The sequence below is a fragment of the Vombatus ursinus genome, unplaced genomic scaffold (genome assembly GCF_900497805.2).
Source record: "Vombatus ursinus unplaced genomic scaffold, bare-nosed wombat genome assembly UNPS02014798.1, whole genome shotgun sequence".
Classification (NCBI taxonomy): Eukaryota; Metazoa; Chordata; class Mammalia; order Diprotodontia; family Vombatidae; genus Vombatus; species Vombatus ursinus.
This window is the reverse complement of record NW_020954576.1, coordinates 26,190,635-26,203,608: the sequence shown is the minus strand read 5'-3', so window position 1 is coordinate 26,203,608 and position 12,974 is coordinate 26,190,635. Positions and strand designations below refer to the sequence as shown.

General features: G+C 38.1%; 1 protein-coding gene across 1 annotated transcript in view; it reads left to right on the top strand.

The window, feature by feature from the left end:
* Positions 1 to 12,974, top strand: part of LOC114049395 (dynein heavy chain 14, axonemal-like) — a 343,809-nt gene that overhangs the window by 226,117 nt on the left and 104,718 nt on the right. The window contains exons 54-57 of the mRNA XM_027870678.1: positions 192 to 284; positions 3,425 to 3,622; positions 8,650 to 8,811; positions 11,328 to 11,519. Of these exons, the coding sequence (XP_027726479.1) occupies positions 192 to 284; positions 3,425 to 3,622; positions 8,650 to 8,811; positions 11,328 to 11,519 (645 nt within the window). The remainder of the gene's footprint in view (positions 1 to 191; positions 285 to 3,424; positions 3,623 to 8,649; positions 8,812 to 11,327; positions 11,520 to 12,974) is intronic.

The following is a 12,974-nucleotide window of genomic DNA, read 5'->3' as shown; positions in this document are numbered from 1 at the left end:
CTTGTGTATGGATTATGCTTTATTCAGGTTTTCTCCTCTCAGAGAAAAATTTAAACCATTTTATAAAGACACGATTGTTAAAGTTCTTTATTTCACTCCTCTCTCCTATTATGCCAAGCCACAATGGAATTAGATATTCCCCCACCCTGGTACCGCTGAGATGTATTTCTTCCTTCCTTTTCCTTTCCTAGCTTTCAAATTCAATGGTGTTCTTCAAGGAAGCCACGGAACATGTTTGCAGAGCTGCAAGAGTCCTTCGACAGCCAGGGTGCCACATGATCCTGGTAAGAAAAGAAAGCTTACAAATAAATATTTAAAGTTCTCAGGTTGTAGACAGCTTAAGAAATTCAGTAAAAATAGCTTTCCTTCTGAATATTTCGTTAGCACTAGTCGTTGAAAAGCACAGGATTTGAGAGTTTATGGATTTTAACAAAAAGATTTCTTGGATGTGATGAAGTTGCAAGTCCATAAAACAAGATAATAATTTTCCAATATTTCACATAAGACACCATAAACACATAAAATAATACCAAAGTAGATTATGTGTGCATGCAGGTGTGTGTGCCTGCATAGGATGGATTTGGCACCATCTAGTGGTCCTTTACATTATCTCACCTTAATCAGCCATGCATGTGACCTGCTTTGAAAAAATGTTCCACTAATTGACTTAAATATTACTAATGTTCCTAAAATTATGAGCTTTACTAGAAAAAAAAACATTATTTAGACCCTAAAAGTTGAGAGTTCTCTACACACCTAGAGAAACCTCATCATACAAATAAAGGATAAAAAGTTAGAATAAGACTTTGAAGTAAATAAATTAGCCTCATATCATTGAAACTTTGCTGGCCAGAGCCATTGAAACAAATGAATTATGTCTAGGGGTATTAAACCATTAAGTATTTTTGTTTCTTCATAAATAAATATCACCAGTAGGATCCAATTAAATTAGAAAACTTTTTTTTTTTTAATTCACAATGCTACTTTCTGCTCTGGCAGCATTGACACACATGAGGATTTGAGTAAATTATATTTCACAGAATCTTGGTGTTATAGAGAATCCCAGGGACCATCTGGCCCAAACTTAGAATCCCTTCCACAACATCACAAGTAGTCATCCAGCCTCCACTTGACAATCTGGGGGGGCAGGAGAATCCATTACCCACTGGGTCAACAACCCATTGAACTTTTTGACAGCTCTAATTACAAACAAGTATTTCCTTACATAAAGTCTGTCTTCCTTTGCATCTTCTCCCAAATGCTATGAGCTCTTCTTTTTGGGAACAAGGAGAAAGAATCTAGTCCATGTGCCATATGATATCCCTTAAAATAACATTAATACTAATACCCAAGCTCCTCATTACCACCCCCTTCTCCTCACTAAATGTTCTTAGCTCCTTCAGCCAGCCTCCAAAGAAAATGGTCTCCAGAGAGTTTTCCAGATACACCTATGTGCATATACAAACACACACATACATACATGCATACATGTGTGTACACCCTCACGAATTATAACACTTACCATTTTTATATGCCAATTATGAGGAAGGGATGTCTTTATCATCCTCCTCTGGAAGCACTCTCCAGCTTCTCTATTCAATGACCTTCCTAAAATATGACATCTAGAATTGAGTATATTATTCCAGCTAGAGTCTTTGTATCTACTAAGAGTTCCTCATGTAGACAATAACCATCAGTTAAGTAATTGAGTTGAAGCTAATTTGCTAATATTTGATGGAAAATTTAAAAGATATTTTGTCATTTTTGACATGATTACAACACATAAAAATGTTATTTCTGCATATGAGTATACATATATGCATTTGAAAAATCACATGAATGGCTAGAAATCCTTTTCACTTCAAGTATTTAGTAAGCCCAACTCTCACTTCCAGGTCAAAGGGAATAGGAAGCCACCAAAATATATGCACAGAATTACTTTAGACATCCTTCTACAGATGTATGGAGGTAATAAGAGGTAATAATAATATAGATAAAGAGACTCTGTGAATTGCCCATGTGTAATCATGGGATCATATATTTAGATCTGAAGGAACCTTAGAAGCCATTTAGTTTACCCCCCTCATTTTACAAATTAGGTAACTGAGCCCATAAAACTTGTACCTATTTATTGTATTCAATTTTTTTTTTTACAGAAAACTCAACAACGATTTTAAATAATAAAACATGGTAGTTCACATAGGTGGTAAGACTCACAGGTAGAACTTTAACCCATTCTAATCCAAAGAATGCAGTTCTGGAAAGGAGTACAGACAAGAGTAAGACAAATGAAGAGCAAGGTTGATTGGTGACCATGTTATTATAACTACTTTCTGGATCTCACGCACAGACTCTTCTCTCTATCCCTAGAAGATATAGCTACATGCACTAAGTAGGCCTAGCTAGAAGCCATCCAGCAGCAGTCAAAAGCATCACTATGGGTTATGATTAGCACATTCTATGATACATTTTGGCTTAAGTCTGGACACATATGCAATAGGTTGTTCTTCGGGATTCCTAGGAACTAAAGAATGTGCATATTAAAAGAAAAGAATCAATGATGCAAATTCTTTGTGTTGGTAATATATGTGTGTATTCAATAGTACCTTTGCATACCATTATTAGACTCCTTGAGGACATAAGTGTGATTTAATCAAAGATGACTTAGTCAATAAAAGGCTGTATATACATCCTAAGATCATGTAAACCATCCATATAAGCTTTGGGAGGGGCTAGGCGCTTCAGGGGGAAAAAAAGGACCTTTTGGGGAAGTAAATAATAAGTTAAGAAAATGGATACCTGAGAAAAGGATTTGGATTTCTGGACTATGGATTAAATATAGATGGTAGACTGCACCTAATAAGAACAACTAAAATTAATTTACCTGGAGTTTTGCAAATATGATTAAGACTATCTTTCTACATCCTGTTGAAATTTGATGAAATGTTCTCATGTTGCTTTTTCAAAGGGCTTTTTTAAAAAAAAAAAAGTACATTGTGGTAAGTGTAAGAAAACTGTCTTATGAATCTTTGATAGGGATGGGGACCAGCCCTTTTATTTTCCTGGTATAAGGAATTCCCTGGTGAGGTAACTCCCTCTACCAATGCATGTTGCCACCTTCTCTGCAACTTAAAATCTTAGAGTTGCCTGGGAGGTGGGGGAGGGGCACTGAGAGGTTATGTAATTTGCCCTGGATCCCATAGCCAGTACACATCAGAGGCAAGACTGGAACACAGGTCGTCCTGCTGCAAAGCCAAATCTCTATCTGCTACAGGATAGGTAGGACTTGTTTAAAGCAGGCTGAGAAGAGCTACCAAAAATCTAAGTTATATTCACTCTCTACTCTTAGCATATACAAACAAAAGTCTTTGTTGAAAGATTTCTCAAAACCCATTGGTTTCATGATCCATTTTCTCCCCTAAAGATTGGAATAGAAGGATGTGGAAAAGAAACATGTGCCACCCTTGCCTGTTATTTGGGAGACTGCAAACTCTACAGATTATCCACAGCTCGTACTTATGGCCACCTGGAATTCAGAGAAGACTTAAAACAAGTCTTTCTACAGACAGGACTAGAAGGAAAACCCACTGTTTTGCTTATTCTTGATACAAATCTAACTCAGGTAAGTTATGGATCATTGTTTTAAAGACTGATGTGTAAAATATCTGTTTTGCAAAAAAGTGACAATTCTATAAAATGTGTTTTTGCTTCCTTAGCATTTTAATTCATTAAAGATATTTGGTAAGGCAATCTGAGTCATTTGATTCAATTCCCTAATGAAAGTAGAATGCCTGATTGATACTATGTTTACTTAGTTTTCCTAAATGACATCTATCTTGTCAAAAAACTTCATTTTAGCTTCCTCATTGCCTAAACCTATTTCCAGTAGTAAATTAAACATCTGAAGGAATGAAATAATTCTTTTTAAAAATTTTTTAACATTTTTATTTAAAGTTTTGAGTTCCAAGTTCTATCCCTCCCTTCCCTCCCCCCCACCCCGAGATTGTAAGCAATCAGATATATGTTATACATGTGCAATTATGTAAACATTTCCATATTAGTCATTTTGAACGAGATTTGAATAAAAGGAAAAAAATGAAAGGAAGTAAACAATAGCATGCTTTAGTCTGTATTCAATCAATATCAGTTCTTTCTCTGGAGGCAGATGGTATGCTTCTTCATTAGTCCTTTGGACTTTGGTCTTGGATCATTGTACTGCTGAGAATAACTAAGTCATTCACAATTCTTCATCGAAGAATATTACTGTTACTGTGTACAGCATTCTCCAGGTTCTGTTCACTTCACTTTGCATCAGCTAACATCTGTCCAGGTTTTTCTGAAATCATCCTGCTTGTCATTTCTTATAGCACAGTAAATAGTCCATTACAATCATACACCACAGCTTATTTAACCATTGCCCAATTGATAGGCATCCCTTTAATTTCCAACTTTTAGCCACCACAAAAAGAGCTGCTATAAATATTTTTGTACAAATAGGTCCTTTTCCCCCTTTTTTTTTTTTTTGGATGTCTTTGGGATACAGACCTTGTAGTGGTATTGCTGGATCAAAGGGTATGCACAATTTTATAGCCCTTTGGGCATAGTTCCACATTGCTCTCCAGAGTGGTTGGATCAGTTCACAACTCTACCAACAGTACATTAGTGCCTCAGTTTTCTCACATCCCCTCCAACATCCAACATTTTCCTTTTTTTGTCATATTAAGCACTCCAATAGGTATGAGGTGGTACCTCATAGTTGCTTTAATTTTTTTAATTTAATTGTTTTCTATTGTGCCTCACTCTAGAACAAGGGCAATTCCTGCAATTGACAGAGAAGACACTGCCCCATAATAGGACTCTTCCACCAACACCTCCTTGATTATTTAGCCCATTACTGATTTTTATCCTCTCCCGATTACCTTCTTTCCTCCATTTGCCTCAGAGTCTCCTCCCTGGGTCCATGCCTTCTAACTTTCCCAGTGGTCAGTTGTCCTCAGAAGTTCTAACTCCATGCCCCACCCCACTCCCACTTCCCACATCCAGGATAAGTGGTCTTTTCAAGCACCAGATTCCCCAGACCACACCCAGCACAAGGTCCTCATCTACATTCAGAGAATATCTCTCTTCACCCAAAGGAGCATACAAGCAAGGCCTTCTTCTTTTCCTCCCCACTTTTCAATCTTTCCCCCCTCCTCTGAAACCACTCCCCTGTAGGCTTTTCTCTTCTTGAGACCACAGGGTTCACCTTTCTTGACCTTGAATTTCCCCAGGAACATCACACACTCTATTCCCTATCATTCACCATCCCATTTCATAATGTAGACCCCCCCCAAAAAAAACACTATTGATTCACTTTTAGGCAAGGTATCACCCCATTCTATCCATATTACCCCAGGTCTGCATCTTCACTGTTACCTCCACTTGACTTCTGCCTTCACCCTTGTATCTTTGTGCACATTTAGAAAGACATCCCTTATGGGTCTCTCTCTGCTGTCAATTGTTGTTTCTGTCCTTCTTTGGCTGCTATATTCATTTATTCCTCCTGCATTTCTCTTATCTGGGCTGTTGAAAAAGCAAATAATCTCTTCAGTTCTGGTTTTCTTTCCAAGAATGTTCCAGATGTCTCTATTGTTGAATGTCCATCTTTTTTCACATATGGTTAACGCTCAGATTCGCAGCATAGATTCAGCCTGGGCTGTACCTTGAGCTCCATTGCTTTTCAGAACACGTAATTCCATTTCATCCTGCATTTTCTGGTGGATATTGAATAATCTTGTATTATTTGAATTGCCTTTTCTTTGTATTTGAAGGTCCATCTCCTGATAGTTTGCAGAATTTAATTGTTTCTAAACTGAATTATTAAATTTAACCACTATGTGTCTTGTAGTTTGAAGCCTGGGGTTGTTTATTGTTGGATTTTTTTCTTCTGGATGCAATCTATGAATACTTCAATTTGTATATCTCATTTTCTATGTTCAGAAGTTCTGGACAGTTCTCTTGTATTATTTCCTGCAGTATGGTGTTATAGCTTTTTGTTCTGTCCTGCGTTTCTGGGAAACCTATGATCTTTAGGTTGTCCCTACACATCATATCTTTTAGATAAGTATGTTTTGCTTATAAAATGAGCATATTTTCTTTTGATATTATTGCCTTTTGATTCTCTTCTTCTAGATTGTCTTTCACTTCTATGTATTTACATTCCCAATCTGTTGTTCTCTCTCTGGTTTCTTTGGTAAGACTTCCCATTGGAGAATCCAGATTTTCTGTTCTGCCCATTATTTTTGCTGTGCAGGCCATAAATTCTGTTCTCTTACTTCCCATTTCTCTTTTAAACTATTCAAGAACAGCATGTGGTGGTTTCATGTTCTCCTCCACAGGGTCCTCCATCACATCAAGTGTTGGATCATTTCCCCTTTTTTGCAGTATTTATACATAAACACCTAAACACATTTACTAGATCTGGAAACCATATTTTCTTCTGCTATTATTGTTTTCCCTATTGTTTTATTTGCTTATGTTTGAGATCTTTGAGTTTTCTTCTTACTGAGATCTTTGGTAATTTCAGCCTTTCTTTTTCTTAATTTTCCCTACTATTCACTTTCTGACCCCCTGACCTGGTAGTTTTCTGATCTGGTAGTTTGGGGGCTGGGTCTCAAAGCCTCTCAACCTCCTCACATTCTGGGCAATTATTTTTCTTTTTAAAAAAATTCCACTTATTTATTTATTTATTTATTTATTTATTTATTTCTAGTTTTCAACATTCACTTCTATAAAATTCTGAGTTTTAGATTTTCTCCCCCTCCCTCTGCTTTCCCCTCCCCAAGATGGCATGCTGTCTGATATAGGCTATACATATATAATCATACTAAACCTATTTCCACATTAGTTATGTTGCAAAGAAGAATTAGAACCAAAGGGGAAAACCATGAGAAAGAAGAAACCAAAAAAAAAACAAAAAAAGAGAGAGAGAGAGAGAGAGAGAAAATAGTATGATTCAATCTGCATTCAGACTCCATAGTTCTTTCTCTGGCTGTGAATAGCATTTTCTATCATGAGTCTTTTGGAATTGTCTTAAATCCTTGTATTGCTGAGAAGAGCTAAGTCTATTAAAGTTAGTCATTGTGCAATGTTGCTGTTACTGTGTACAATGTTCTCCTGGTACTGCTCACTTCACTTAGCATCAGTTCATGTAAGTCTTTCCAGGTTTTTCCAAACTCTGCTCATCATTTCTTATGAAACAATAGTATTCCATTACACTCATATACCACAACTTCTTCAGCCATTCCCCAATTGATGGGCATTCCCTTGATTTCCAATTCTTTGCCACCACAAAAAGAGCTGCTATAAATATTTTTGTACATGTGGGTCCTTTTCCCATTTTTATGATCTCTTTGGGATACAGCCCTAGAAGTGGTATTGCTGGGTCAAAGGGTATGCACATTTTTATAGCCCTTTGGGCATAATTCCAAATTGCTCTCCAGAATGGTTGGATCAGTTCACAACTCCACCAACAATGCATTAGTGTTCCAATTTTCCCACATCTTCTCCAACATTTATCATTTTTCTGTTTTATCATGTTAGCCAATCTAATAGGTGTGATGTGGTGCCTCAGAGTTATTTTAATTTGCATTTCTCTAATCAACAGTGATTTAGAGCATTTTTTTTTCATATTACTATAGCTCATGCTGGGCAATTTATGCCTTACCAACTTAGGTTTCTTCTTCAGGTGACTTTTGGGAGGACAGAATTGGCTCCAGCTGGACACTGAGCTTCTTCCCTCAGGCTTAGTGGAATTCTGCCTAGCCTCCCATACATACACAGTGTCCTGTCCCACTCCCTCACTTCTTTGGCCCAGCACCAGAAGTTCAGAGAGCTGCCTGGTGATGTGGGGTTGATGTCTGTTGTTTGGGTTTCCAAGGTTCTAGGAGAAGGGGTTTGGGACATGGTGTTGAACTCTATTTCAACCCCAGACATATGCCCTACTCCTTTACCTGTGTTCCTGGCTCTCTTGCAGAGATCTTTTATAGCACAGACTACTGCTCTGCATTGCACTGGCTGTGTGGCCCTAGTAAGTTTCTGCCCCTGGAATGACTATTTTTCATTGCCTAAGCAAACTTCCATAGCCTGGAAGCAGGATCTCCAAGGCACTGAAGAGAAGGACGAGGAATGGGGTGTTGCATGGGGTTGGGGTTTTTTGGGATTTTTGATAGCCTATGTTCCAGTTGCTTGGGTTAGCCAGTATACCCCTGCTACTGGCAGTACAAAAGTTGGGAGAGGAGTGCTAAGTGAGCTCAGGGTGGATGTTAGTTCATGGATGTCAGTTTATTTTTCATGGAGCTTTTTGGGGGTTTTTTTCTTTTGGATTCTGAATATCCTGAATTCTAGAAACAGATGAAGTTTCTTTATTTTTTGTGCATAATTTCTGTTTGAAGAAGTTTGAGGGATTGAAAGTATCAGAGAAAATGAGTAGTCCTTCATTCTCTTGATCACATTACCTGTTTGGCTGATTTGAATTATGCATAGACTATAATCTTTACCACCATCAATTTGCCTACTCGCTATAGCTCTGTCAATTTGTTGTGCCTTAGATTAGAAAATATGAGTATTCAGTCACTTCTGATTTTAAAAATATATGTGTTTTTACCCAAGGAGTCTGTTTTAGAAGATTTGAACTCCATTCTCAATTCAGGAGTTCTGCCTGATGTATTTGAAAATGAAGAGTTGGATAATATAGCAGCAGGTCTCAAAAATCTTGATGAAGAAGCCAGTTGTGGTGATAGCCGACAAGCTCTGCTTCTGTTCTTCCAAAAGGTATTGTTTACATGAATTTATTTTTATCAGACTATGAAATCAAATTAATGATACATATTTGAGACCACATTCATGTTTCCATATATAATTTTTCACTGAGTGTTTTTGTCCCTAAAATGAGCTTATTAAGCCAGATCGATGATGATAATTATTTTAAGGTGATCACAAGTTTTTTATACAACATAACCTTTTGGCTTCTTGACATCCTTTATCATCAAGAGATGTGTTCATCCTTAGTGATATATGTGATTTTTGCTAGATTATCTCACACTCATAGTATTATTTGATTTTTATCATTAAGACTTTCTACTCAAAACATCACAGTATCTATCATGTGATTTTCCTATTAAATAGCTATAAATAATCCCCTTTTGCTCCCACATCAAGATTAAACTCTTTTGTTTGGCTTTGTGAGACTCATCACAATCTGACTCAATCCTACTTGTTCAACCCTATTCCTTACCACTCTCCAACTCTGCCATTATGTCTTCTCTTTGTTCTTGGCACACACCATGGTCATTACCTCTCTGCTTTTGCTCATACTGATTCCCTATCTGGAATGCATTCCTTCTACTCTGCCTACCCTAATTATATTCAAGCATCAAGACCCAACCTAAGGTCTGCCTCCTTCAGGGAGTTTTTTCTGACTATTTTCATCTCTCTTATTGATGCTATCTGGTATTTTGTGTTTAGGCACATGGCCTGCCAGCACCACCAGATGAAACATCAATAGTAAGAAGCAATGGTTTCTCTCTACCATGATGCAGTAATAAATACTTTGAAGTCATTAACTTATTAACTACAGAACACCCTCATGCTGGTAAAGCTAACACCACAGAATGCCTTTTCCTAGTAGATGATGTATTTCCTCAGCAATAATCACTTTTTATGAAAGAAAAATTCAGGAGAGTGGAAGTCTTAAAATTTTTACTTCATTTTTTGAAGGAGATACATAGATAATTTGGATTCTGGTCCCATGTCTTCTGCTAACAAATTGTTTGAGCTTAGGCATGTCACTTTACTTCTACGGGATTCAGTTTACTCATCTGCAAAAGAGGGACATAGCTGAATGTGAAGTTACCAGACTGGTCCAGCTTTAAGAGAATTCCACCTTTTGTTGGATCTTAGTAAAAATACAAGGTTCACTAAGGGTTTCAATATGATATTACTTTATTTCGGTGAAACTCTGAGTCCTTGTTTTAGAAATCAGATACAACCATAAAAATGCAAAAGAAACAAAATACAACCATGAACAAAAAGGTAACAAAAACACCATACGCACACTCTTGGATAAAGTTCGATTGCATCAGTATCAAATCTGCCGACAGCACACGTCTAGAAGGGCTAGTTAACACAATTAGATGACAGAATCAGGATCCAAAAAGATCATGACAGTCTTGAACACTAAGCCAAACTTAATCGGATGAAAACTCATAGGGAGAAATGTAAAGTATTACACCTGGATTCAAAAAACTGAACTTCAAAAGTACAAAGGGTAGAGTAAGACAGACAGCTGTTTGAAACACATATAGGAGTTTTAATGGACTCTAAGCTCAAGATAAATCAACAGTGTAAGATAGCAGCTAAAAAACTAATGTAACTTTAGGCTATGTTGTCCATGCCTCTGTGTGTTCTATGTTGATCAGCCCCAGTCTATAGTGGTATGTTTGGTTATAAGCACTACTCTTTAGGAAGGGCATTAATGAGCTGGAGAGCATCCAAAGGAAGACAAGCACAATGGGTGAAGAGCCTTGAGTTCATACTGTATGAAGATTTGGTGAAGAACCTGGGGTGTTTAACCTGGAGAAAAGAAGACTTGGGAGAAACACGTTTACTCTAAGTATTTGAAGGATTGTCATATAGAAGAAGTGTTGCCTTTGTCTGAAAGGCAAAACTAGGAGCAGTGGATGAAACCAAGCCAAATCAAGGCAGCAAGCAATTATTAAGCATTTTCTGTGTGCCCTGCAGGCCCTGTGCTAAGCACTAGGAGTATAAATACAAGCAGAAAGACAGCCCCCACCCTTAAAAAGCTTCCATCCTAATAGGGGAAGATGATGTATAAAAGAAAGCTGAAAAGGGGGTTGGGGGAGGAAGCAGAGGGTACCTATGTAGGGAATAATAGAGAAAGTCCAGAGAGTCAGGAGGGGAGCCTGGAGGGGAATGAAGGTAAACATCATATAACCTTGATGCAATGAAAAAACTTCTTAACCAGCCTCAGGTGGTAGTGGGCTCTCCTGCACTGAAGGTCTTCGAGCAAAGGCTAGATTGTGACTTGTTGAGTAAGTTACAGAGGGGGGGCCCTCGTTCAGGTGCAGGTTGGGTGAGGTGTCCGCTTCCAGCTCTGAAATTCTGTAATTTGGTGGTAGCCGTTCAGCTTTACAACAGTGAAACAACAAAATTAATTGCTTTCTATCTGAAAATTATATCCCTTGAAAGATAGAATTGAAACAAATTTTTAGAAGAACATTTTCTCATCATGTAACTAACTTAATTCATCCTTTTCCATTCCCATTCAGAGAATTGCAAGAAATCTTCATATTTTTATGACTGTAAGTCCCGCAGGGCCCAATTTCCGCCGAAATTGTCGAGCATACCCGGCCTTGATTACTTGCAGCACAGTCGATTGGTACGAGAAATGGCCAGAAGAAGCTCTTTTTACTGTAGCAGTGACTCATTTAAAGCAAAAACATGTCCTGGACACCAAAGAGGTAACACTTAAAGAAAAAACTGAAAATGTGTTTTTAAACCCTCTCAAAACAGTATCAAAGTATGAATTTTTATTTGTTGGTAGTATCTGAGCACATTTCCCTTCTACGAAAGCTGCGACATTTCTTCCTTGTTGGCTCTCCTTTCCAGATTTATCCTCCTACCCGTATTCCACCTCCACTTCCAGGGATAGAAGATAGTGATTCCAGGTATAAATAAAAGCCAAGGGAGGTGGTCTCTCCCCCCTTCCCTATCTGTGCCTTTCTGCATAGCCTCAAGGGTCAGGCTGTTGTTATTTTCTGTGTTGTACTCTTTTGTCAATGACTATTAAGATATGCAAACAGATTGGAGGCAAGACAGGATTGTAAAATGATGAGAATGTCACAAGCTACCCATGCAAAGAGGCTTACTTTGTTCATACCACACAATGAGTAGGCAAGAAACTAGAATGGGGAGAGGGACAGGCCACCAAGTGACAGCTAAAGGAAGAGAGGAGGAGTTAAGATAATTCAGTAGCATGTGGAGACCCTTACAGATGCACAGGGTGCCATCTCACTTGAGTATGACACAGAACCTGGGGAACGAATGAGAGAACTATTCCCTGAAATATCCAAGTGCAGATGGACCAAGAATAGAGACTGGAGGGGAATGAAAAGATAGTATAGACATCATAGGCTAACACAGAAAAACATTGGCCACATCCACAGAGGGATCTAGGACCAAGGATAAAACAAGACTGACCTCCCAACCTGGACAAAGCAGGAGTCTATTCCTGTACCTGTGTTTGCCTATCTTTATCGGGTATGTCCTACCTGGAAGTCCTTCAATGCCTCATTGTGACTGAGAGATAACTCTGGGTTCCCAAACACTTTGCCAGCAAAGCATATCCTTTGACAAAATTTAAGAGATTTCCAAGACTGGTCCAGCGATGGACTGTAGATCTCTCGTCTAAGGACCAACCTAACTAAATACAAAAAAATTTCATCACTAATTTGGTCAGTAGATGATGAATTGTTTTTTGACCATGACAACTCATGAAGACTATCTAGCTTGTAAAGCAGTCACAATTTGAGTTAGAGGGAGTAGCCACATCTGTAGAACCCAGAAGATTCCCCTTGATCTTGGAATTTCTAAGTATGGAATTGATGCTTTTATAATTTCTTCTCCCTGTAGTTATTTTGTTGCTTGGGGCTGAGAATTACTACTGGGATGAAACCTAGGAGCTAAGGAGAGGACTACATCCCTGAAACTACCCCCCAAGGAAAACCCCTAAATTCTTAGTTGATATCAATTGAAGAGAAAGGAAAAGCTGTGACTGACATCATACCTTGCTGTGGATTTTTCCCTCTTTCTCATTGCCCCCTCCTCCACCTCCACCACTCAATACACCAATCATCAGATTTTCCAGTTCTATGTATCCCATTCCTTTGGGGTATCCTAGATCAGAGTACTGATAA